Source organism: Pygocentrus nattereri, chromosome 4 (assembly GCF_015220715.1).
Source record: "Pygocentrus nattereri isolate fPygNat1 chromosome 4, fPygNat1.pri, whole genome shotgun sequence".
Classification (NCBI taxonomy): Eukaryota; Metazoa; Chordata; class Actinopteri; order Characiformes; family Serrasalmidae; genus Pygocentrus; species Pygocentrus nattereri.
In genome coordinates, this window is record NC_051214.1 from 38,037,946 (window position 1) to 38,064,037 (window position 26,092).

General features: G+C 37.4%; 1 protein-coding gene across 4 annotated transcripts in view; it reads right to left on the reverse strand.

Annotated features, from left to right (window-relative positions):
• LOC108411315 overlaps positions 1-23,638 on the reverse strand; it is a 49,955-nt gene extending 26,317 nt beyond the window's left edge. For 3 of the 4 annotated variants that reach the window (XM_037537948.1, XM_037537946.1, XM_037537949.1), the window contains exons 1-19: positions 23,372-23,638; positions 21,686-22,093; positions 19,642-19,743; positions 19,382-19,477; positions 15,755-15,856; positions 15,519-15,614; positions 10,677-10,778; positions 10,452-10,547; positions 8,720-8,821; positions 8,115-8,210; positions 6,737-6,838; positions 6,509-6,604; positions 4,406-4,507; positions 4,197-4,292; positions 2,913-3,014; positions 2,681-2,776; positions 1,118-1,219; positions 851-946; positions 141-242 (exon numbers count right to left, since the gene is read on the reverse strand). In XM_037537948.1, coding sequence (XP_037393845.1) covers positions 141-242; positions 851-946; positions 1,118-1,219; positions 2,681-2,776; positions 2,913-3,014; positions 4,197-4,292; positions 4,406-4,507; positions 6,509-6,604; positions 6,737-6,838; positions 8,115-8,210; positions 8,720-8,821; positions 10,452-10,547; positions 10,677-10,778; positions 15,519-15,614; positions 15,755-15,856; positions 19,382-19,477; positions 19,642-19,743; positions 21,686-22,093; positions 23,372-23,516 — 2,239 coding nt within the window. In that variant the 5' untranslated portion in view covers positions 23,517-23,638. The remainder of the gene's footprint in view (positions 1-140; positions 243-850; positions 947-1,117; positions 1,220-2,680; positions 2,777-2,912; positions 3,015-4,196; positions 4,293-4,405; positions 4,508-6,508; positions 6,605-6,736; positions 6,839-8,114; positions 8,211-8,719; positions 8,822-10,451; positions 10,548-10,676; positions 10,779-15,518; positions 15,615-15,754; positions 15,857-19,381; positions 19,478-19,641; positions 19,744-21,685; positions 22,094-23,371) is intronic. The other variant, XM_037537947.1, reaches the window with a different exon arrangement.
• Positions 23,639-26,092: the final 2,454 nt, after the last annotated feature.

The following is a 26,092-nucleotide window of genomic DNA, read 5'->3' on the forward strand; positions in this document are numbered from 1 at the left end:
GGAAAAGGGCATGGTTTACAATATACGGTTGATACAGATTTAGTGGAACTGACTTTTTAATGAAGAGCTTTGAGTCCCAGTTACATTTTTTTCAACTACAATATATATATGACTGTGTAAATGACTGTAAATGTTCTTGCCTGTAACCACACCAACAGCACTATGAGAGGCACTTCCCCATCCATATTTTGGAGAACTAACAGAGGCTTTCACTCTGACACGATCTCCAACCCTGAAGTTTTCTATAACATGGTTAGAAGAAGGACTGATTTCAGGAAAGACACAAATATCAGAGTGTTTCAGATAATCACAAGAGTTTTTCTAAAATGTTAATAATAACTTTCCTGCTTTTACTCTGCTTGTCTGTGACAAAGGCCACCTGAGCCACCATAATCTTATCATACAGCACAAGTTTCCAACCCTGGTCCTGGAGCACCCACTGCCCTACACGTTTTACCACTGGTCCCAACACAGTTGATCCAACTTATCCGCTCATTCAAGACATCATCGAGGACCAGAGCTAGAAACATCTGTCCTACAGGAATAATAGATACACCATTTGATGAAACCCCCAGCACAGTGTTTCTCAACCTTGGTTCTGCACATGTTAAGGCTTTCCCAGCTTTATCACAGCCACTATAATTCAATAATGAACTGTTAATGAACTGATTAGTTGAGTCAGGTGTGTTGAGAGCTGAATACATACTGAAAAGTTCAGGGCAGATAGAGGATTTTTTTGTGTAAACTGGATTTTTGGCTCAATTATTACATTATTATCTGACAGACAAAAACAAGTTCATTCATTCAAGTTCATTCATTGTCAAGTTGTCACCATAATAGTAGATCTTACGTGAGTTATCACTGGGAGCCAGTTCCATTTCAGAAACTACAGCCTTCCAAGATTTTTGCTCAGGAAAATCTACAGTCATACTATCACCAGTAACAGCTGCAGAAGGCAAAAAAACACTATTTACTGTTTAGAGTTAACACAAATTTAGTGTTAGTGATTACCAATACAGATATTACACAATCAGTATAATTAATGTAATTATTTAATGAAGATCTTATAGTCACAGTTACATTTTTCAATAGTGTAAATGACTGTAAATATTCTTGCCTGTAACCACACCAACACTGCTGTGAGAGGCACTTCCCCACTTGTATTTTGGAGAACTGACAGAGGCTTTCACCCTGACCCGGTCTCCAACCCTGAAGTTTGCTATAACATGTATAGAGAAAATACAGATTTTATTAGGAAAACAACTATCACAGTATTTCAGATGATCATTTGTTATTTTTTATTCAAACAACTTTATATTAGCTCAGTCACGTTGTTCTGGTGTGAATGTTATTACTGAATAATTAGGATATGGACACGAAAAAGGAGCTTAAGGGGTTGATCTCTACTGTTTCGCCTCTCCAAAAGTATTTAGCAGGAATGTGAAGTAATTTAAGTAAGTAAATAAATAAACCACAGTGTGTGAAACTCAGATCCCACCTTACAATTTATTTACACATCATTTCAGACCTGTGGCATTGAGTTTTCTTTTGACTGTGGAAAGATTTTGTCCAATATCTCAAAGATAAAAGCTTTGTGTACTTTGTGCAAATTAACACAGCTGTTGTGCCTTATGGAGTGTGGCATTGCAAGTGCTACCGCGTGCTCAAGGAGGACAGGGTTCAGAGTTGCAATAGCTATATATTTTAATTCACCCAAATTCAAACAAACAATACAAACTCAAACAAACCTAAACTAAACCTACACTGGCGACTTTTCAGTGGCTTCAGACGGCTAGGCTTTTCAGCCTTTTTACTCAAGCTTTTCTTCTAGTCTTCTGTTGCTGCTTCTGCTGCTGCTCATCCCTCTCTCTCTCTGCTCTCTCTCAGCTCAGGAGCACCTTTCTAAAGAGCTGAGAGGTAACAAGAGCTCACTGCTCGTCTTCGCCGAGGTTTATCACCATTAGGTGTTTGGGCCCCGCCTTCCTGCTGGCTCTCATGGCTGTCACCGTTGAGGCCGGGGACGGGCGCGGTGGCCTGTTGTTGCTGTCTGCAGCATTAAGTGGTACTATGGAACCTGATGTTGTTTTTTTAGTTGCTCAACAGACCACTGGGTGGCATCATGGAACCTAGCCCTGGCTTCATGGTGGCCTACCTGCACTGTACTGGACTCAAGTACTAAGACAAGGATTCCAACTTTGCGTAATTAAATTATTCTTCAGATAGTGAGAAAATTGTTTGATTCTGACACTGTTGGTGCCCATTGTGTTAGAGGTAATATTATTATTAAAAGGTATCAGTTTAAATAGTAATTCTAATTGTCATTTTTTTGTTTTGTTTTGCCAGATCTTGCCATTTTGTCCTTACCCTAAATGTTGTCAATAAGCCAAGACATTTTTGGTGCCTGAAGTTTGCTCCTTTGGTTTTACACTGGCATTATGATGCTAACATACCTAATAGGTAATGGACATTAATAGTGACACATGCAAAGTAAAGGCCTAAATTCAGCCTGGAGGGTAGCTGCTATGCAGTGTACATATGCCCGATGGATGGATGGATGGATGGATGGATGGATGGATGGATGGATGGATGGATGGATGGATGGATGGATTCTGAGCGAAGATCAATAATGCTATAGTGAGTCTGTTCATTACTATGTTTTCACCATAACAGTTAAGCTCACCTGAGTCAGAACTGGGAGCCAGTTCCATTTCAGAAACTGCAGCTGTCCAAACTTTATGCTCAGGAAAACTTACAGTCATACTTTCTCCATTAATAGCTGCAGATGGAGAGAAAAGGGATTATTTAACAAATATGAAGTTACACATTTTGTGTAATTGACAATTATTTAATGAAGAGTGCTTTAAGTTACAGTTACATTTTCAAATTGTGTAAATGCCTGTAAATGCTCTTGCCTGTAACCACACCAACACTCCTGTGAGAAGCACTTCCCCATCCATATTTTGGAGCACTAACAGAAGCTTTCACCCTGACACCATCTCCAACCCTGAAATTTCCTACAACATATTTAGAAGTAAAAAGATACAAATATTGCAATATTTCAGATTATTAGGAGAATTCGTTTTGCTACCAAAGCAGTTCTCCTAAAATGTTATTTATAATAATTGCTCTACTTGGCTTTTAGCCCTGCCTGTCTGTACACATAATGTAATGCTAAAGATAAGTGTTTCTATTACAGTAGTAGAAATTTTGTAAAGCAGTTTTAACTAAATCTAGCAGGTAAATTATAAATATTCAGCTGCAAAATCACTTGACAAATGTTCTGAATATTTCAGAGAATCAAACAATGTGTTTACAGTATCAAGGCAGAATGTACAATGAATGTAATTAAAACTGATGCAGATAAGACATATAGGTTAACTTACTTTTGAACATAAATAAATCCAAGCTGGATCGACATGTAATTTAAATACTATTAAATAAAGCTGTGTGGTTTCTGTGACTGTATTACAAACAGTTAAGTGTAAATGTTTTAGGGCAAGCAGGTGATCACTGAGACATGCACTTTTCATAGTACTAACTGGTGGCTCAGTTAAGCGTTCATTACTTCTTAGTCATGTAGCTAAAGTGAAAAACTAAGTAAACTTCAGACACTTAACACGTCTTTACATCCTGAATATCTTTCATTTTATTACAAATGTATTTTTAATTATTGATTTACTACATTTGTGTATATTGCTATATTTTTGCCTATGATCATTGTTTATCTTCGCACGAATAAGGTGATAACTGACGCTCTCCTGAGTTCCATTGACAGTACAAGTAAGTAAGGCATAAAATATCTTGTTTCCATTATGATGTCATTGTCCTAAAGATTCAAGAGGTACAATGCAAGTTAAATGGTATGCTATATGTCACTGATCTAAGAACTGTCGATTGACGGCCCAAATTATTGAAATAAATGGATTTAATCTTGGAGACACAAGGAGTTAAGCTTGGTGCAGCTCAGGTCATGGAGGGTGAAAATAAGCTGATGTGATGTAGTTGCTTTGCGTACTGAGACAGATGTCCAGCCAGAGAGAGCACTGAAAAGGAGTCTATTTTTTTTTTAAGATTTTTTATTTTATCCTTTTCTTCAATAAATCCTTTTTGATCATTGCTTTAATATCTGCTTGAAGTCAAGTATAACAAGACTAGCCCATGAATTTTCATAGTGTCACTGCAATAGTCTTTCTGACCTGAGTCAAAACTGGGAGCCAGTTCCATTTCAGAAACTGCAGCCTTCCAAGATTTATGCTCTGGGAAATCTATCGTCATACTTTCACCGCTAATAGCTGGAGAAGGAGACAAATGACACAATATAGTATACAGAGTTGATGTAGATTTAGTACCAACATGACATGGTTACTTTCTGAATGATTGTATAAATGAAAGTAAATGTTCTTACCTGTAACTACACCAACACTTTTGTTAGATGCATGTGCCCAGGCAAATGTTGGAGAACTAACAGAAGCTTTCACCCTGACCTCATCTCCAATCCTGAAGTTTCCTTTATCATGAAAAGAAGATGATATTCAGGGGAATATCACAATATTTTAAATAATAAGTTAATTTGCTGTATACACAGTTTAATGTAACATATAATAATAACTTTTTGCTGTTTTAGCCCTGATTGTCTGTAAATTATGTGTTGTAAAGACAGTCTGAATCATCCAAAAATTATCATACTGTTGCCTTGTTTTCTATGTAGTTACTGAAGCCATACGACGTGGACATAAAAAGGACTTGAAGTGGTAAACCTTTGCTTTCTTCTCCTCTTTGATAATAGATTTCATATTCAATTTGATATCGGTTTTGCCTCTTGCTTTAAATCATGTTGATGTGATTAGCAATTCTCAGCCAATTTCCAGTCTTGTGCTAATGTGGTTTGTGATACATGGACAACAGCAAAGACAACAGTTTTACGATACCTACTGTTATTGTCAATGTGTATGTTGGGACAGTATGAAAAATATAAATAAAGCAGAGAGCAATCTCTTTTTGACCTTTATTCAACTGAAGACAGTACAAAGGCCCATTCTTTTTTTCCATTTCCATTCACCAGTTGGGGGTCTCGGTTGTCACATATTGCACTTTATAATGTGTCATGCGTTTTAAATGGAAGACAGGAAGATAAATTACCTAGACTGCAGAATATCCTAACACTGTCTAACACTGTCTCACTATGATGCTATGCTGTTGTGACATGCAGAATGCACCGTGTTGAAACAAGCAGGGAAGTCCCTGACAAAGACATTGTCTAGATGGTAACATATGCTGCTCCAAAATGCATATGTACCCCTCAATATTAATGGTGCTTTCACAACTGTGCATGCCAACCTCTTTGGGCTGGTGAACAAACTACCATTATATCCAAAAACAATTTGATAGGTGGAAAGGTCAGATGAGCTTTAGCCCAGAGAAATCTGGTTCATCTTAGGGATCAAAGATTCAGTACTCGTTTTTGTTCTTGCCCTTTATGCACAGAGATTTCTCCATTTGAAAACTGGAAAACCTCAGCCCATCCATGCTTATAAATGACTAATGGAATTTCTTCCAGCCAAATGGAAGAAAAACTAGCATACTCATAAATTTGAGGAAATATGGCATCTTAAAAGAGACTGTCATAAATCGGAGCACTGCACATACTTTATGACATTCTCAAAGAGCAGATCTCCAGCTACAATCATGCCATTAAAATATATAGTCATACCTCTCTAGAGCAATTAATAACCACAGATATCATACCAAAGTCCTTTTGTCCACCAGACTGACTTATTGAACATAACTTTTGTGTGAGTGTGTCTCATAGTGATTTATCTTCTAAAATTTCTGACGTTTGCAATTCATTTTCAAAATAAAATAGCCTTGATAAGACAGAGCAAATAGCAGACTATTAAAACAAGCTCCTATAACATTAGTGATAAGCCACCTACATCAGTAATGACATCTTTCTCTGTTATCAATTACTAGGAGCTTACAACTATTATAAACAAATTAACAATGTCCTTGACTCTATTCCTACTTCTCTCCTTAAGATGGTTTGATTGTGTTCAAAATTGATCACAAATTTTTATTGCTTTGCAAAAAACCTTTGCTAAGTGCTGTGTTAAATTAAATACCTTTAAAAGACAGTTTACACATCTTAGCTTGATTTTTAATTAATTTATCTGATTTTCCCTACTGTTGCAACTTTGGAATTAGGGTTATAGGTACATACTAGCATACAATGTCAGAAACCAGATAAGCAAATCTATTTGAAATTCTAATCAGTGTGACGTGGTTTGAGGCAAGTGTGTGAAGATTCCACCACGTGACTTTCGCTATCCTGACAGCTATCCTATTACTTGTTAGCCTCATAGCTAAAGTGCCAAAGTAAATAAATAAACATCAAGCACCAAACATGTCAGTCAATTACATTCAGGATGAAGGAATACTTGTAAACTAAAGCCTAGTAATCCCATAAGCAATCAATTCATTATCATGGTGTCACCATAACAGCCAGTCTTACTTGGATCAGCACTGGGAGCCAGTTCCATCTCAGAAACTAGGGCCTTCCAAGATTTATGCTCAGGAAAATCTACAGTCATACTTTCACCAGCAAGAGCTGCAAAAGGAGAAAAAAGACTATTGACTGCAAAGAGTTGATAGTTTTAATGCCAGTGATATCATTACTTGACATGTGAGTGACAGTAATGTTCTATATTGTGACTGTATAAATGACTGTAAATGTTCTTGCCTGTAACCACACCAACACTCCGGTTCGAGGCTTTTCCCCATTGATATTTTGGAGTACTTACAGTGGATTTCACCCTGACCCGGTCTCCAATCCTGAAGGTTTCTTTTACATGGAGAGAAGAAACGTGCATTTTATTAAAGTGACAAGACTTTGGCTAAAAGCATAAAAATATTACACCTTTTTCAGAATAAACAGACTTAAACAGTAATTAGCTACAGATTAAAGATACCTGTCTACTATATGTGTTTATTGGCAAATGGTGGTCAATATAGAGGTCTGTTGGGTTTTTACCCAGTTGCTGATTAGCTAGCTAACTTTAGGTTAATCTGAGGTAAAGGGAAGCCTATAGGCACACTAACATTAGCAAACTGAAGAGCCAACTGCTTTAAGTGTGAATTTTAAGAAATTCCACAGGTTCCACTTTTGCTCATTTAATACTTTAATTACAGCCCCAGGCAAAAGTGGTTTGATCCTCTGTGCACCAATTAACCATATAGACCACTGTAATGGTGCCTCATTCCGTAGCACTCGTTATGCCCATATAAGGAACTCCAGGACTAAGCCATATTTCTCTACGACCAGAATGAATAGGGTTTTAGAAAAGTCACCTCTTTCGCACTCTGTGTTAAATAAAAATGTTCAGGACCTGACACGTTTTGTCCTGAGCACATTTTTCTTCTAATACCTCTGGATTCTCTGAATTACAAGGTCATAAAGGGCTATAATACTAATATTGCTACATGCGAGCTAAAGCTACCGCTCATCAATTTGATGTCACCAAGCTACATGAAATAAAGCTGGGCTGAGCCAGATGAGTTGTGCTATCTTATCGAAACATTCTACTTTAGCGCATATTTAGAGGTCTATTCATAAATAAAACCTGTAGGTAGGATATTTTTGATGGGCCAAAACTCCTTATACTACCCATGTTAAAACTATGAGGCTGAATTCTTTTTTCGCAGCTTCTTCTTTAACTGTTCCCATTCCACCTTAAATGGTGCAGCAGCTGTGACTAGCCATCACAAACATTAGCAAAGTAGACAAAATACTGACCTGTCGGTTCTGTTAAACAGCAAAATAATTTAATGTCACTCAGCTGTTTAGCGGAAATAGAGAAAGCACAAGCAGATGATAAAGAAGCAGGATTTGATTCAGTGCAGATGATAAGCAATTTATTTATGTAACAGACAGATCGTTTGGGGTCATAACCCAGTGAAGTTCAGCTTCTGTTCAGCAGCTAACCTGTCTGTTTCAGATGTCACTGACACTGTCACAGCAACACCTCTTTCTTTTCTGATACAGCTAAAGACATGAAACAAGGTGAGCTCACCAAAGCAGGTAGTGTGTTAGTGGGTGTCACCATAATAGTCAGTCTTACCTGAGTCTTCACTGGGAGCCAGTTCCATTTCAGAAACTGCAGCCTTCCAAGATTTATGCTCAGGAAAATCTACAGTCATACTGTCACCACTAATAGCTGAAGATGGAGGAAAAAAGGCACTTTTAACTATATTAAGTTGATACATACAGCACTGTGCGAAAGTCTTAGGCAGCCAAGACACATTTTCAAAATCAGTTTATTTGTGTAGTATGTGTTTATTTGCTGAGAAAAGTGTTAATATTTAAATAAACAAAATGTATTGAATATGAATTAAGTTTAAAAAAATCTCCTGGTTTGACCAATCAGTGCTTCATTATACTGTGCTCATGATGTAATTGATGATATTAACAAGTCTCTGTGGTGGCTGTGAAGGTGTCAAGGAAAAATATGGTCCCAAGGAATTCTTGTTGCTTTTTATTGTTTTTATGTTTATTTGAATTATGAATATGACTTTATTCTAATGTATATTGTGATAAACACACTACTGAGGTAAATTGTTTAAAAATGTGCTTAGATACCTAAGACTTTCGCATAGCACTGTACTTATTGTTATGATTGTTTAATGAAGAACTGTCACTGGTACAAACAACTATAAATGTTCTTGCCTGTAACCACACCAACACTCCGGTGAGAGGCACTTCCCCATTTGTATTTTGGAGTACTAACAGAGGCTTTCACTCTGACCTGGTCACCAATCCTGAAAGTTTCTTTATTATGGATAGAATAAATACATTTGTTTTCAGTAAAAAAACAAATATCATCATATTTTAAATATATATGTTATCTTAACAGTTGTTACTAAATGTTACTTACAATAGCTTTTTTGCATGAATTATAAACCTGCTTGTCTGTTTGTGATATGTTATAAAGACAGATGACCTTTCAAGAATTAATGAATCACTTTGCATTGTTTTCCATGTAGTTACTGAATAATACACCTTACAATGTGGATAAAGAGGATCTTAAATGGGTAACCTCCATTTGTGTAATGAGAACAATTACACAGATTTTCTTGATAAGTAACTCAACTTAAGGACACTAGAGTTCACCTAACTCTATTTAGTTTAGTAAAAAGTTCTCCCAATTCCCTTTTCCACGTGTGTATCTGTATTCTGTATTTTTTTTTTACTTAACCCCCAAGCCGTGGCCTCAAAGTTTTATTACACACTTCTGTAACTTAAGAAAAGCTCCATTTATTTGCATTGACATCCCTGTAGGTAATGAATAATAAGCCTGAATAGGTATAATAATAAGCCTGGAATGTTAAATGATACATTTCCAGCTTTGTCTTTTGCCATCACATAATCAAATACCATTTGGACCTCTGACAACTGTAGCTGGGCTTCATAATAATCTTCTGATGCTGTGAGGAATTATTAGACAACTGGACCACGTGACTATGCTACTTTTCAAAGTTGAAACAACAGATATTTTCTACAGTGTATTACATATTTATAGAAACAAAATATGAATAACTTCAGTTGTTCCCTAGGGTTGCAACAAACAAAGATATAACCCCCACAGGAGATTGGGATTTGAACCCCAGCCATAGCCGTCTGTTAAGGGCACTCAAGAGAAGAAAATGTCTGCTGGAATTGCCTGAGGGAGGTCCCAGCTAGTGTGAAATTTAATGTTAAAAATCTATCTTATTTACTAAACTAAGATGCAGGACTGAAGAATTATGGGAGCGTTTGACCAATTGGTAATTGGTCATTTTATAACATTTACGCAGTATACATTTGTCCATTTCTCGAGATACAAATATAGCGCATGGTATATAGACTGTCATACAGTGTCAGAAACCAGATAAGCAACTTTCTTTAAAGTAACAATGTGTTCAGAAGTTCAGTTTATTATTATTTAGGCACAATGTCAACTTGTGACTATATAACGCTGTTGTCGGAACAAAACCTTGTATCTCCAAAATGGTAACTTTACATGAGAAAGAAAAAACATACTGTGCTTTTAATGTAAGTCAATGGAACCAGACATTTTTCTAAGTCATTTTGGGCCATTTTTTTTGGTCCATTCATCATGAAATTTACACATGATGTAAGAAACAACAGGTATTTTCAAATTATATCAAAAACTGGAAAACGTCAAAAATGGAGATACAAGGTTTTGTTCTGACAACAGCAATAAGCCTTACATGTTAACCTCATAACTAATGTGCAAAACTAAAAAAGAAAACTTCAGACACCAAACCTGTGTCGGCTTATTGACTACAGCCAGGGAAAGAGTCAGTTATATTTAATCATTTATATTTAATATCTGACTGAAGAATAATAATCCTATAATCAGTTTATTCATTTTCATAACCATAACAGTCAGTCTTACCCGAGTCTTCACTGGGAGCCAGTTCCATTTCAGAAACTGCAGCCTTCCATGATTTTTGCACAGGAAAATCTACAGTCATAGTTTCACCACTAATAGCTGAAGAAGGAGAAAAAGACATTAATTACTCTATAGAGTTCATACAACTTTAGTGTAATTGATAGAATTGAAGAACTTCAAGTCACAGTGACATTTTCCAGTAGTGTAAATGACTGTAAATGTTCTTGCCTCTAACCACACCAACACTGCTGTGTGAGGCACTTCCCCACTTATATTTTGGAGTACTAACAGAGGCTTTCACCCTGACCCGGTCTCCAACCCTGAAGTTTTCTATAATATGAAGAGAGGAAATAAAAAATCATGATATTTTAGATAAGCACAATGATTCATTTGTTATCTTAGCAGTTAAAATGTTACTGATAATGTACAAGGATTTGTTTATCAATCTGACTGTCACATGGTAAAGACTGCCTGAGTCATAGAAATCGTTTAAGAATGAATAGACACAACTTCTAAAGAAAAAAATACTGATAAATGAAGACATTGACCCTTTAACTTTCACGGACATGTCAGTGGGTTCAGACCACCTAATAATTAATAATAACTCACTCACATTGCTTGTGTTGTGTGTAGTTACTGACTGATAGGTTTTAAGAAGTGGATGTGGAGCTGAAAGGGTCTAGTTTTTTTTTCCTCAAGGATTTTTGTGAATTAAATAAATAAACATATACATAGCCAGTGCTGTGCAAAAATCAGAAACCCCCTTTAAATTTTATTTCCAGTCAAAATGGCCGTTAATTATGTAAAATGTGCATTTTCGGTCTCAGGAGGAAAAAAGAAACAGAAAACATTTGTTTGCAAGAAAAATACACAGAAGGTATATTTAATAATATATAATTACATATAACAACAATTAAATATATTATAATTTTTTGGTCATTATGGCAGTATTTGGGAATATGTTCCATGCATGCAGTTAGTATATAATGCCATAATTGTGTGCAGGGGTGATTTAATGGTGAGGTGAATTTGACTTAGAAGCTACAACTAGACAGTTGTATGAAAATATAAGCTTAGAATAGGAGGAGACGGAATGCTGAGTTTATTATTTGCTTAATAGTGCTAACAGTTGTGCTGTGTTTCAATCAAGAAAAGGGGCCTATTTACCCCTTTGCAAACAAACCTTGGTTGTTTTGCTGATGTTAATGGTTTTACAGAGTAAGCTGTACCACCCATCAGTGGAGAAACGCTGCAGCATCACATGGTGAATTGGACAGATCGCAGATAGAGCACATATGAAATCCCGCTCATCTAAAGTTCAGGATAAGTTTACATATTATATTCTTTCTTACTGTACTCGTATGGTTGTCAGTGGAATCCATTTTAATAAATGAATTGGATTTATCACGTTTGGCATTGTTAACTTAGGCCTGCTTCACACACACTACCTCTGCAGGTGAATGCACATTTTTTGAAAACAAAGGTTTCAGGTTTTGAATGCTGTGTGCCATTTGATGCGTGGTTACCTTAGGCATTGGTGTAATTTGCCCACATCAGTAAGGAGGGAACTCCTGTGTCGTGTTAAATTATACTGAATCCATGGATTTTAACTACACCCATAGGGCTCACAACCATCTGCAGTCTCACAAACAGGTTATAGCACCCCTGACTGCACACATTGGTTCTTATACTTCAGAGGTATCAATGCTTTACATGCTACTGAGGTGTCTTTACACTCATCTTGTATTTGTTACATTGTTATATTCATGTTTTTCTTTATATTTTTATATCTGTTATCTTTATGTACTGTTAAGCTCTGTTTTCCTCTGTTAACGCGTGTGTGTTCTGTTGAGGGCCTCTCTTGCCCCCTCCCTCAAGCGAGGGAGCTAATGTATAGAATAGCATGCCAATGGGATGAGAGCAGTAGTTCCTTATGGGTATCTGTTTGCGTTAAAATAAACTTTTCCAGATATGGGAATGTATGGATGTGTGTGTGTCTCTAACCATGTTATGTATGTGCGTCCATTCAGCATATAAGACCAGAGGCAGCTTGGACGAGAGAGATCCCACATTCGGCCTTCAGGACACTTACGGGGCTTTAACACTATCTTATTAATTTGAAATAAAGTCATTCATGTTTAAATCCAGATAGTGTCTACAGAGCTTTCGTCTCCCCACCTACACAACTGAGAATAAACAACACTACACTTTTTTACATTTAGTTGTCACACAATCTATCTCTCTTTCCTATACAGTTTTTTTTTATCTGTAACGCTCACTCGAGATGCACCGATACCGCTTTTACTCTTCTCATACCAATACCAATGCAAGTTCCTTAAATATATGTCGATACTGAATACTGATATTGGTACTAACGTTCTTTAACCTAACTAACCTATAAGCCCTAATATTTATACAATTACATTTTAATATATTTTATTTTGGTGAAATCCATGTTCTGTGTCACAAATAAAAAATACTCAGCTTGACTACCTAGATGGCAATAGACCAATAGAGTTAGTTTAGTTACTGTATGTATTTAGTATTTTCCATCATTTATTAATAATAAGGATCATATTTAACAAGTTAAGCAAGTGTAAAATATATTTATTGTGCACAATACACAGAACTGGTCAATATAGAGGTGGATTGTACATATAAGCACACAGCAGCTGCTCTGGCTTGGCAAAAACACAGCCAAATGTTGTTTCACATCTGGATTTGTCAAGCTATTTGTCTCATATGTGCACCTCACGCTTACATTTCTGAGCCTCAACCAGAGTTCAGTAAACATTATAGTTGTTCATGATAGAGGTCTGCACACGACTGTTTTTTCAGTCCCATCCCACCCACACCAAATCTATTTGCCCCACTTCCACCCGTGCAGTCCCGTGCACATCCAATATCTGACACAGTCTAATCTCAAAAACATTATCCTCTGCTGAAATAACACGGCAATAATGGTCATCAGACTTACAGGGAATAACTTCAACAAACACCATTTATTCCCAGTAAACACAAAGCAGGATTAAACCACAGAGTGGTTATTTTTGGTGTTTTGCTGGACAGCTGTGGCTGTCGGACCGAAGGCTCCGCTGTCTCTCTAATGCCTTATTCACACATGCTACTCACACATGGCGGGAGTGAAGCGTCAGCATGAGCGCTACAGCTCGGACGTGCTGACCTTTCATACATACAGTGTTCAAGAAAGTTATGAAGACATTCCTGGTGTCAGATGAATAAATGGTCACATCAGTCACTCTGCTTTACAAAAGTATAATTTATAAACGCACATGGTATATTTGTTTATCCCGGACACCTTTCTGACTTTTTTGTCATGAATTACATTAAAACGCCTTTTATGGTCTTCTGTTAAATGTTTCATGGCTCATTTCAACGTATTTAGCTGTGTGCCGCACACAGAATGTGGAATAAATGTGCCCCTGGTCTATTCTCTAAATGCCGCCATGCTTCAGTGCGCCGTCTGGGACTCGGCATGGCGCCAAAATGAAAAGACTTTCCGTGTAGCTTGCGAAACGCCAAAGCAGAATGTGTGAATCAGGCCTATGAGAATTTGTCTGTTGTTCACGTGATCGGCTGCTGCATAATGACTGTATTCATTCTAACTGTTTTACTGTTATATTGTTTATGCATGATTTAGTGATTGTTCTACTTTATTTAGGCTATTCATTAATTTGTGGGATTTCTCTGTATGCGTGCTTCTGCCTGCTCCCACCTGAAGGGGTCTACATTCTGCCTGAATATTACACTGAACACTGAATATTAGTCCGTGCTGCAAGATATTATGTCAGGTCCCGCGGGAATCTGCAGGGGAGCGCAGACCTCTAGTTCATGGTGTCAGTAGCAACTACTTTCAGCCTTTTTTCCAGAGTGTTTGAAGCAACAGGACATGTGAGCCTGCTGCTGAGTGATCCAGCTGACAGAAGTAGATACACAGCAAGCAGGGCTACTTTTTCACAGTAGCCCAGCTAGCATGCTGCTATGCTAAAGGCTAAATCAAGGTTAAAGGCTTAAAGGAGTTCACTAGTTCCTTTCACTCCCTCAATAACAATCTGGCCTAACATTAATGTTAATGACTAAACAGTGGCAGATGAGTGATTGCTGAAAGAAGCCTGGCTCAGCCATTCAAGGAGCTCCCATTAGTGTGTTTACCCCATTAATTCTACAATTATAGATTTTGCCATGAGGATTTTTACTACTGCTTATCATCCCACACCACTGAGTGTTCTGTCTACTGGTGTCAAAAATTGCTTCATGGTATCAGTCACAATTGTCAGTATCCCAGTCATCGATACTGATAATATGTTTAAATGCCAGTATTGGCACAGATACCAATATGTTATCAATGTCAGAGATTTGGGAAGTGCACCCACTGCAATGTTAAAATTTCAGAAACTGAAAGTGTTTTTCAGGTTGGAATTATAAATATTGCTTTTGTTCAACTGAAGTATTATATTGCATTGCATTGTTTCATGTATAGTCTATTTGTGTTGCTAAATACTATGGTTATTATGCAAAAATACTGCTAATCAAGTTACTTTTTTAGATTGAACTGAAAACATTTCACTGACAAAAATACAAAAATAGTGCTTTGAACAGACATCATTAAAATGTGTTACAAATGAAGAAAATGTGTTACATCAACACAATAATTGGCAAAAAAAGTTAACTTTAACAAAGCAGTTGTGTTGAAGTAACTTTTTTGTGTGTAACCACTTAACTCTATAAAATACTTTCAGTGTGAGAATAATATTTCACTTTAAATAAAATAGTTTTATGTTTGTAAATTCTCAAAACAGGTTAAAAACATATGCTGTCTAGAAATTCTGCCTGCAATTTATGCAATGTACATTTGTCTATTTTTCTAGATACGGATATAGTTATAGACTGTCATATAGTGTCAGAAACCAGATAAGCAAGTTTGAAATCACCTTCCAATATGTTTTTTTAATACACAGTAATAAATGAGTAAACTTCAGGCACCAAATACATCTAATCCTATAACCAGTTCATTCATTATTATGGTGTCACTTTAATTGTCAAACTTACCTGAGTCAGCACTGGGAGCCAGCTCCATTTCAGAAACTGCAGCCTTCCAAGATTTATGTTCAGGAAAATCTACAGTCATATTTTCACCATCAACAGCTGAAGACAGAGAGAGGCATTATTTATTACATACAGCTGGTACAGATTTAGTGTAATTAATGTGATTACTAAATGAAGAACTGTGAGTGTCTTTTTTTAATTCTGTAAATAAACATGTAAGTGTCTGAAAATGTTCTTGCCTGTAACAACACCAACACTCCTGTGAGAGGCCTCTCCCCACTTATATTTTGGAGTACTAACAGAGGCTTTCACCCTGACCCGGTCTCCAACCCTGAAGTAACCTTTAACATAGAAAGAGAAAATGCAGATTTACTAATTTATACTGATTGTTATATAAGAAATTAATGCTCGCTACGTGAACCAGGCCTTGGATCTGCAGCATTGTCTCGTATATAATTCAATATTTTCAGTCAAGTTCTTCCACACCAAACCCGCTCACCCAATGGACCTTGCTTTGAGCACTGGTGTGCTGTCATGTTGGAACAGGAAGGGGCCATCCCCAAACTGTTCCCACAATGTTGGGTGCCTGAAATTGTCCAAAATCTCTTGGTCTGCTGAAGCATTAAGAGTTCCTTTCACTGGGGCCAGGCCCAACTCCTGAAAAACAATGCCACACCATAATCCTCCCTCCACCAAACTTTACATTTGGTACAATTGCAATCAGACAATTACCGTTCTCCTGGCAATTGCCAAACCCTCATCCATTGGATTGCCAGATGGAGAAGCGTGATTTGTCATGCCAGAGAACACGTCTCCACTGCTCAAGAGTCCAGCAGTGGCACATTACACCACTGCATTTGACGCTTTGTATTGCGCTTGGATGCAGCTGCTCAGCCATGGAAACCCATTCCATGAAGCTCTCTACACTGATCTTGAGCTAATCTGAAGACCACATGAAGTTTGGAGGTCTGTAGTGATTGAAAGTTGGTGACCTCTACGCACTATGCGCGTTAGCATCTGCTGACCCCACTCTGTCATTTTACGTGGTCTACCACTTTGTGGCTGAGTTGCTGCCATTCTCTCTCGCTTCCGCTTTGTTATAATACCACAGACAGTTGACTGTGGAATATTTAACAGCGAGGAAATTTTAGGACTTGCTGCACAGGTGGCATCCTAACACGGTACCATGCTGGAATTCACTGAGCTCCTAAGAGCGACACATTCTTTCATAAATGTTTGTAGAAGTAGTCTGCAGGCCTAGGTGCTTGGTTTTATACACCTGTGGCCATGTAAGTGATTGGAACACCTGAATTCAATTATTAGAATGGGTGAGTGAATACTTTTGGCAATATAGTGTACCTCACTTACACAAGTAAGTGAAAATTCTCTTTCAACAGTCATTCATTATCTAACTACAGGAAAAACAAAGACGATTCCAGTAGTGCTTGCTTTCCAAAGCCAAAGAGTCCAAAATGCAGCTAAATGAAGACAGCCATGGATCCTAAAACAGATATTATATTCATTGTTGTTAGCTCTCCAGTGCAGCAAGTGGGGCACCACCACCCTCTAGTGGACTGTTAATATCACTTGTTTTTTTATGCACAGAGCTTGTTTGGCCAACCACCTTTAGGCAACAGAGAAACTCATCTTTCTTTGAAAATGTGTGAGCATTTATTGGAAATGTGCTTTGTGGCAAATGAGAGACAAACCTGACTGAATTGAAGTTGTGGGGTGGGTGGGTTCAATGCAATGGTATGATGGCTATATTTCAGGGAGGATGTGGGGGCCCCAGTAATTAATGACACACATACTGCCTCTTTTAGTTTCCAGGGGGGTTGGCTGGCCTGTGTTTTGTGGTAGCTGCAGTGGATTAGTGCCCCATGGCTTGGTTGTTGGGAGCCTTAGAATGAGAGTTGGTTACCCGCTCTGATGCTCTGAAGTATTTTCCAAACCAAATGTTGTGCCATCTTATCTGGTCCATGATCGGCTTCTTGACCAATCCCTTTACTTCACTCACACCTACCCTTTGCTTCACTAATGCCTACTGTTGCCTACTGTTTTAAAACGTGTTAAAGATGCAATAAACGTCTTCTTTAACCTTGCTTTTTTGGCTTTCTAAGCTGCTTGGAAATGTCATTCTTCTCTATTTATTCAAATTAAAGTCCTATCTGAGTACATGCAAACCTCTAGGGCACCTGCGCTAACTCAGTCACATACAAAACGCATTACAGTGTGTCACATTTTGCATCACTCAAACCAGTGTAGTTGTTTCATGCCACTGGTTTTACATTCACCTGCGCATGATTATCTTTAAGCGGTTATCCTCCAGGGGCCATATTACAGAAACCTGGATTTAGGAAGCTATTACAGAACAACAGTTATTAAGTTCATTATCTTGTCCAGATCAGAAAACAGTATTACAGAAACAGAAACAAATCATGACATATATACTGTCCTAACTTTAGGACACTGGTGTCCTAACTTGTGTTTAAACTGCCTGTTGCTATTATCTCAACTGTGATAGGCAGCATGGTTTTCTAACTTTGTGTTTTAATAATCCCAGATACTGCCGTCACAATCTCCACTGTCCTCTGTTATTGTGTGTTAATGATGATAAAAACAAATATTACAGCGATAGTGGTGAATAATGTAGAGACTCAGTTCAATTGGTAATGAGTGTGGTTTATTATTGATATGAATAAGGAAGTGTGGCTCAAAGTCCTTGCTCTAACAATTTGTCCTATGCGGCGAACAAACCTACTGAGTATGGGCATATTAGTATAGTGTAGTAATTGTATTTCGTATGTTTTATTGTGTTTTTAATGTTAGGCTAATTCAGTACAGTTTCAGTTTAAGATTAATACTTACTGCATGGTAGGGTAGGTTACACTTTCAGAATATCCTAGTTATTCTCTTAATGCTGGCAATGTTTTCTGATAGGGATATTTAGACTATCAAATGATCCTACCTACATATTTTAATGCTGGTAGCATTTTCTGACATGGTGATTTAGGCTTTCAAAATATCCCTACAAAAAAGCTTACAGTTTTATGCAACCTATAAATATGTGCTGCGGTTCAACATTTCGACAAGACGGCACAATTCATCAAAATCCGTTTCATTGTTTATCAGGATAACGGTAGCTGTCACTTACATTTTTCGCAATATTTTGATTACATGTTCAGCTGCTTGGTAAAAAACATGACACTTGATTGTTGACTTTGAATAAGTTATGATTTCATAACTGAAGGTAAGGCGCTGTAAGATAAGAGCTGATTAGATCAGCCCTTGATCAGTTTTTGGGCTTAAATGGCTGAAACTTGAGAATAACTTCAGTACTGCCATGCTTGAAAGTCCACCTCCTTTTCATCTTACACCCTGTGTATCCTGCTCTCCTTCCTTCCATTTTCATGACTGAGACAGTAGAATCTCAATGGGATATTCAAATTCTATTTGATAAAAAAATTGGATAATTGATCAGAGAAAATATCCATAGCCATGGTAACTTTTTTCATTTTAACAGTGCTTAATAACAGGCAAAATAACTAAATCCAACAAGTGATTGTTTTCTCTTTTCCTGTTTTGAGCATCTTCCCTTAACTTCTGTGAACTTCTGGCATGCTACAACTTGGGTACCTTTTACGTTACATGATTAATTCTTTTCAGACCACAAGAAGTTTCCCTGTGAAAGCCTTAACCATGGTAATCATGGGTTACCTATGCATTTTTGCATTTTCTGTAGGGTAATTTATGTGGATTAAAGCAAAAGAATTGGACTGTCTAGAGGGTCCTGAGGGCTGCTTTAAGAGTCATTGCCATAACCAGTACATGTACTATTATGGTGCCATCATAATAGTAGATCTTACCTGGGTCTGTACTGGAAGCCAGTTCTATTTCAGAAACTGCAGCCAGCCAAGATTTATGATCAGGAAAATCTACTTTCAAACGATCATCCATAAGGGCTGCAAAGGTAGAAACAAAATGTCACAGTTAACCATATATGGTTGATACAGATTTAGTGAATTCATATATGATTACTTAATACATAACAGTGTTACAGTTTAATTTTTCCAAGTGTGTAAATGACTGTATTAATGACTGTATAAATGACTGTAAATGTTCTTGCCTGTAACCACACCAACACTCTTGTGAGAGGCATCTCCCCATCCGTACTTTGGAGAAGTAACAGAGGCTTTCACCTTTATTCGGTCTCCAACCCTGAAGCATCCTATAACATGGATACGGGAAGTTTTGATCTCATTCAAATATAGTGTTTTAGATGATAATGATGGGTAATTCATCATCTTATATGCTATGACAAAAATTGCTTGATATTATATTACACTCAAAATGTTTTTTTTTTTTTTGGGTGAAAACATTGTCACTGGGTTGATTTTCGCAAGAGTACATCTTCAGTACCTATACTTAGGGAACATAATTTTATTCAGTTGCAATTATATTTTGTTTTATTATTTATTATATTTTGACTCCAGCCTATTTATTTTAACTACTTAGTAGTGCCCCTTTCCTCTGGGAAAGTGAATGTGGTGTACTTTTAAAATTATTTACATAATTATATACATAAAGCATCATAAAGCATACATGAAGCATCAGCAACTGATAAATAAGCATTCACCTTTAAATTACTCATAAAAAACTCATTAGTGACTAATTTAAGTTCAAAAACCAAATCCCGGTAGAGTGGTCCAGTGACATTGTTTCTAGGAGAGGTCCATTTGTAAGAAAATTTGAAAATCATTGCATCAATTATGCATCAATGCCATTCTAAAAACTTGTATGATTTAAATGTTCCATAATGATTGAAGAATTCCAAATATGTGAAAATAAAACCAACTGCTCATGAAGTGTGGCTCTCCTTATTGTTAACTTTCTTATAGTTCTGATTGGGCCATAAAAATTTATATTGAAAATTGGAAAATTGGCTGAATAATGACTGTGAGCTGCTGTCGTGGCTGTACTGTGCTGTCCTCAGTGCTTGGCTGACAGAATAAAAGATGACTGAGAGAATTTGGAGGGAATCATAACTAGATTCTGGGCTCACCCATCCTGAAGAAACCCATATTAGACAGCAGCTGCTGACCGGTATCACTCATTTTTATTCTTGAAAATTCTACTACATGCAATCTACAATAAATTTTCCTGCAACCACAGTCAACCACAAGATCCTCTGGTCTGTCCTTGCCCACTCTAGAATTTCCGTTTCTGCATGGAAAAGGTTTGAATCCTATATTATCAGGTAATATGGAAAGGATCAATGTACATGTTTAATACTTTAGTGATTTTTTAAACTATAGTATCAGTAAACTATCTCTTCACAAACAAGTTGTTTTCAAGCATTAGGTACAAGCTGAAACAAGTTACAACTTGGCTGGGCTAGTAGTATTAGCTGTGGTAACAGATGGTTAGCATTTGCCTGTTCATACTATAGCCTGTTTATACTGTAATGACCTCTGGTGCTGATTAAGACAATGTATTCTGCTGACTCAGCATACCATAATGCAGTGGTCATGATAGATCCTCAGAAAGTCCACATTTTTGGTTATGATTTAAGCTGGAGCAAAAATTTGGACCATCTAAAGGTCCTGAGGACCAGTTTGAGAACCACTGCCATAGACCACACCATTCTAAGAGAGTTAATATGCAATGAACTTTTGTACAGCATCAATTATGCTGTGTCAGTTTGTAACATTGGCAGTTCTGCATGTGAAAAGCTGATCCTACAAGAATATTCATTACATCTGTGCCTCACACAAACATGCTGACCATGTTCATTGACTGGATATAGCACATGAACATGCCTGGTATTTTCAAGCTACCTCCCCTCACTTTAACGATAAAATGAACACAGTGTTAATATCAAGTGCACTCTCTGAATGTTTGTGGTAAAATGATGTAAAATTAGTTTCTTTTATTGAGTCTTTAGTGCATTGCTACTCCAGAATTAGGATTTCCCTAGCGAAAGACATTTCCTGTGGAAAAGTTAAATTCTATTATGCAACTTTACAAATTTAGCGCAACTTTTTAAAGTATTATTGGTTAAACCATTTTATAAAATACTTCTCTGTGTGTTTTTTCTTAAAAGCAGAGAAAGATTTGCATAAGACACTCATTTACTTCATTTGTCACTTTAAAAACTGGTATTTACTCACCACAGTCAGTGACCCTCTTATGAAGTCCATCTCTCTCCCTTTGTAACTCGTCCAACTGGTTTACTGTGGTGTTGTAACTGGTCTCCCATTTTTCCTTTTCTTGAGCTAATTGCTTTATTTTGTCCTGTAACTGGTCTCTTTCTATCGTTACATTGTAACTAGTCTGAAACTGGGGTCTCTCTAGCATCAGGCTGTTGTAACTGGCCTGTAACTGGTCTCTCTCTCTCGTCACATTGTTGTAACTGGCCTGTAACCTGTCTTTCTCTGCAATCAACCTGGTGTGCAGCACTATGATGATAGGCAGCAGGAGAACACACAACAGGCCCAGGCTCACTCCAATCACTTTGTAGCACCTGCTTTGTGGCATCACTTTGTAGCATCTGCTCCGTGCAGTATTAAACACTGAAACTTAAAAAAAAAAACATTATTTTGAGAATAATGAATGCCAAGTGTGCTGTAGAACTTTAGTGATTCAAAGGAAAATTTAACATTTTGTCTCTTCTCTTAAACCTCAAGCTGTTCAAAACAGACTAAGTCTGTAAGACATAATAGAGCAGGCTACTGAGATATTATTCATTACTCAGCTTCCCATAGAGAATTTGTCTAATCTATTCTGAACAGAGCAGAGCTAAATACATTTCAGAATGATGAATGAGGGTAAATGTTTCTGTTTAAATCATTAACCATTTCCCTTTAGAAATATTATTGTACTGGCTCAATCAGGGTCTGAATTATACATATGCACAGCAGTAATTATGCTCATAAAACAGGTTAAAAGAGAGGCATAATGAGTTCCTTATAACAGTTTACCATGTCCAGGTAAGGGCAATATACAGTGGAATTAAAAAGTTAAATAGATTAAATAGTTAAATAAATTTAAAAAGACCACATTAAACAACACTCTTTTTGATATAAACAACAGACTCTTTTGGACCCTCAAAAAAAACAAAAACAAAGAAAAATTATGAAAATGAAGAAGAAATATTCAACATTTTACACTATTGCAGGACCACTATTCAAACTGAAGCACATTTGTGAAATTGACCATTAAGGCCTTTTTAAAGCTCTTTTTTTTTTTTTTTAAATTTTTATTAAAACACATTTTCAGATAACTCTCAAGTAGATTTGATCTACTGATCCTTGACCACACACTGACATTAAAGCAGAAATGGGCCGTACCAATTACTAAGAAATTCTTAAATTCTTGTAGTATTTAAAGATTTTACCTTGCACTCAAAGTGTTATGCTGACAATATAATTTGTGATGATAACCGTTGTATTAAATTAGACAGGAATGCAAAATAGAAGCATTTTTACAAATGGTCTCCACTGGAGTCCACTGTGCTTTGTGTTGCCTTGGGGTGTCCAGTCTTTTCTGTAGGTATTCATTTCAATTAGACAGAAGCGCACCTGCCTTTTTGAAATTAAAACTTGCAGCCACGCCAGACCTTTAAGGATAAGACTGGACACCCCTGTTTGAACACAACCAGATTCTAATCTTCTTTACCACAGGCCATGTGTTCAGATTTTTAACACAAAAATCTCAAATTCTACGCAACAAAAATGCTGTGCTCTTAAGATCTCACACAAAATATGTTAAAAATATAGTAGCACAGCTCTGTGGAAAGATAGAAAGATGAGAAAAATGAGGTAATGTATGTGTATGTGCTTATGAATATACTTTACCTAAGTTTTCAGGTCCCATACTACTTTTGATCCTGTAAGTCTTGAAGTTGTCTTCAATCTCATAAATCTCTTCATTTGGGTTCTCGTCGACGCCTGAATCATCAATGATTTTTGAATATGCATAAATTTTCTCAGTCATCTCCATTTCGCTCTCCTCTGGTGATTGTTGTCTTATATTGAAGTTCAAATCAGTTCAGCTGTTTTGATTCATGTCAGTTTGGAATTTTTAACACTACATGAGACTCAAGCAACGTAACAGGTTGAAATAAAAATCTGTTACTATTGTTTTGAACATGTACATCCTCTTTTATTAATTTTGTTTGCTGATCTTGCAAGACGTGATCTCAATATATTGTCCTGCAAACTAAGAGGTTTTTGAGGAAAGAGAACTCCAGACTTGTGCAATCTCTGGTAAAAAAAAATGGCCTGAATTATACCTTCACATTGACCCTAAGGTACAGCTGCTGTACCCAGCGATGTGGGCACTTGGACTGTTTTGTCTAAAAAAAAATATTGGGGTCACTTTGTAAACCTCTGAGGCTGTACTTAAAAGAAGTGATGCATAATCCTGCTTCACTGCCTCCTTATTTATACACTGTGACAGTCAGCCTTCTAGAGATGAATGAGGACCTTCAGAACAGTGATGAAATATTAAATGTTAACCATTTTATATATAAAACACACTTTAAAAGGTGTATTTGACATGATATTTTAATGATCAGGTCAGCGATATCTTTTATCTCTTAGTCAGCACAATGCAAGTCCACTTTCTCACCAAAAAGTAATCAGTTACACAGAGACTTTAAGGAGAGAACTTGGGTAGTCTCTGGGAAACAAAGGAAAGCAAATGCCCAGAATTGATTTGTTAACTTGGCAGTAACCCTAGGGTGCAGCTGATGTGGGTACTGTTTTGTGTGAAAGGACATTATATGGCTAAAAGTTTGTGGATACAAACACCATACAGATTATTAAGATCAAGTGTTGTATAAATCAAGCACATAGCCATGCAATCTCCCTAGACATACACTGGCAGTACAATAGGTCAAGCTGAAGAGCTCAGTGACTTTAAGTCTGACACTCATGGTATGCCACTGCTGCCACATCAGTTGTGAAATGTCTGTCCTGATTAACTGTAAATGCTGTTATTGTGCAATAGCAGCGTCTAGGAGAAACTCCAGCTCAACCCTGAAGTAGCAGATCACATAAACTCACGTAGTCCATTGCCAAGTGCTAAAGTGCATATACACTATATTGCCAAAAGTATTCACTCACTCATCCAAATCATTAAATTCAGGTGTTCCAATCACTTCCATGGCCACAGGTGTATAAAACCAAGCACCTACGCATTCTGACTGCTTCTACAAACATTAGTGAAAGAATGTGTCGCTCTCAGGAGCTCAGTGAATTCCAGCATGGTACCGTGATAGGATGCCACCTGTGCAAGTCCAGTCGTGAAATTTCCTCGCTACTAAATATTCCACAGTCAAATGTCTGTGGTATTATAACAAAGTGGAAGCAATTGGGTATGACAGCAACTCAATGGTAGGCCACGTAAAATGACAGAGTGGGGTCAGCAGATGCTGAGGCGCATAGTGCACAGAGGTCGCCAACTTTCTGCAGAGTCAATCGCTACAGACCTCCAAACTTCATGTGGCCTTCGGATTAGCTCAAGAACAGCGTAGTGAGCTTCATGGAATGGGTTTCCATGGCTGAACAGCTGCATCCAAGCCTTACATCACCAAGCACAATATAAAGCACCGAATGCAGTGGTGTAAAGTGCCGTCACTGGACTCTAGAGCAGTGGAGACATGTTCTCTGGATTGACAAATCACGCTTCTCCATCTGTCAATCCAATGAACGAGTCTGGGTTTGGTGATTGCCAGGAGAACGGTACTCTGACTGCATTGTGCCAAGTGTAAAGTTTGGTGGAGGGCAATTATGGTGTGGTGTTGTTTTTCAGGAGATGGGCTCGGCCCCTTAATTCCAGTGAAACTCTTAATGCTGGCCCACAAAGCAACATCAGTGTCTGACCTTACAAATGCACTTCTGGATGAATGGTCAAAAATTCCCATAAACATACTCCTGAACCTTGTGGAAAACCTTCCCAGAAGGGTTGCAATTTCCCCCTGGGATCAATAAAGGAATCTGAATCTGAATCTGAAGCTGTTACAGTTGCACAGGGTGGGCCAACATCATATTAAACCCTATGGATTAAGAATTGGATTTCACTCAAGTTCATATGTGTGTGAAGGCAGATGAGCGAGTACTTTTGCCAATATAGTGTAGCATACAAATCAACTGTGCTCTGTTTCATCCCTGAAATAATTTTCCAGGTTTGGACCCCTTACTTCCACTAAAGGATAATGTTAATGCTACAGCATATAAAGACTTCTTAAACAATTATATGCTTCCTCTTTTGTGACAACAGTTGGGGGAAGGCCCTTTGTGCCCCTGAGCTCCATAAAGACATGGTTTGATGAGTTTGTGAAGGGACTCCAGTGGCCTAAACAGAGCCCTGACTTCAACCCCACTGAACAATGAACTGGAGATCAGTTGTGACATGTATTGTGAGCCACTGGAATAGGATAGGATGTCCAACAGGTGTGACAGTCAAGTGTCCTCATACTTTTAGCTGTATTCACTGTGTCCCAATGCAGGGACTGGGTCCTTCAAAGGACACAGTCTACGAAGGCATGTCCTTCAAAGGATGCTCACACCCGT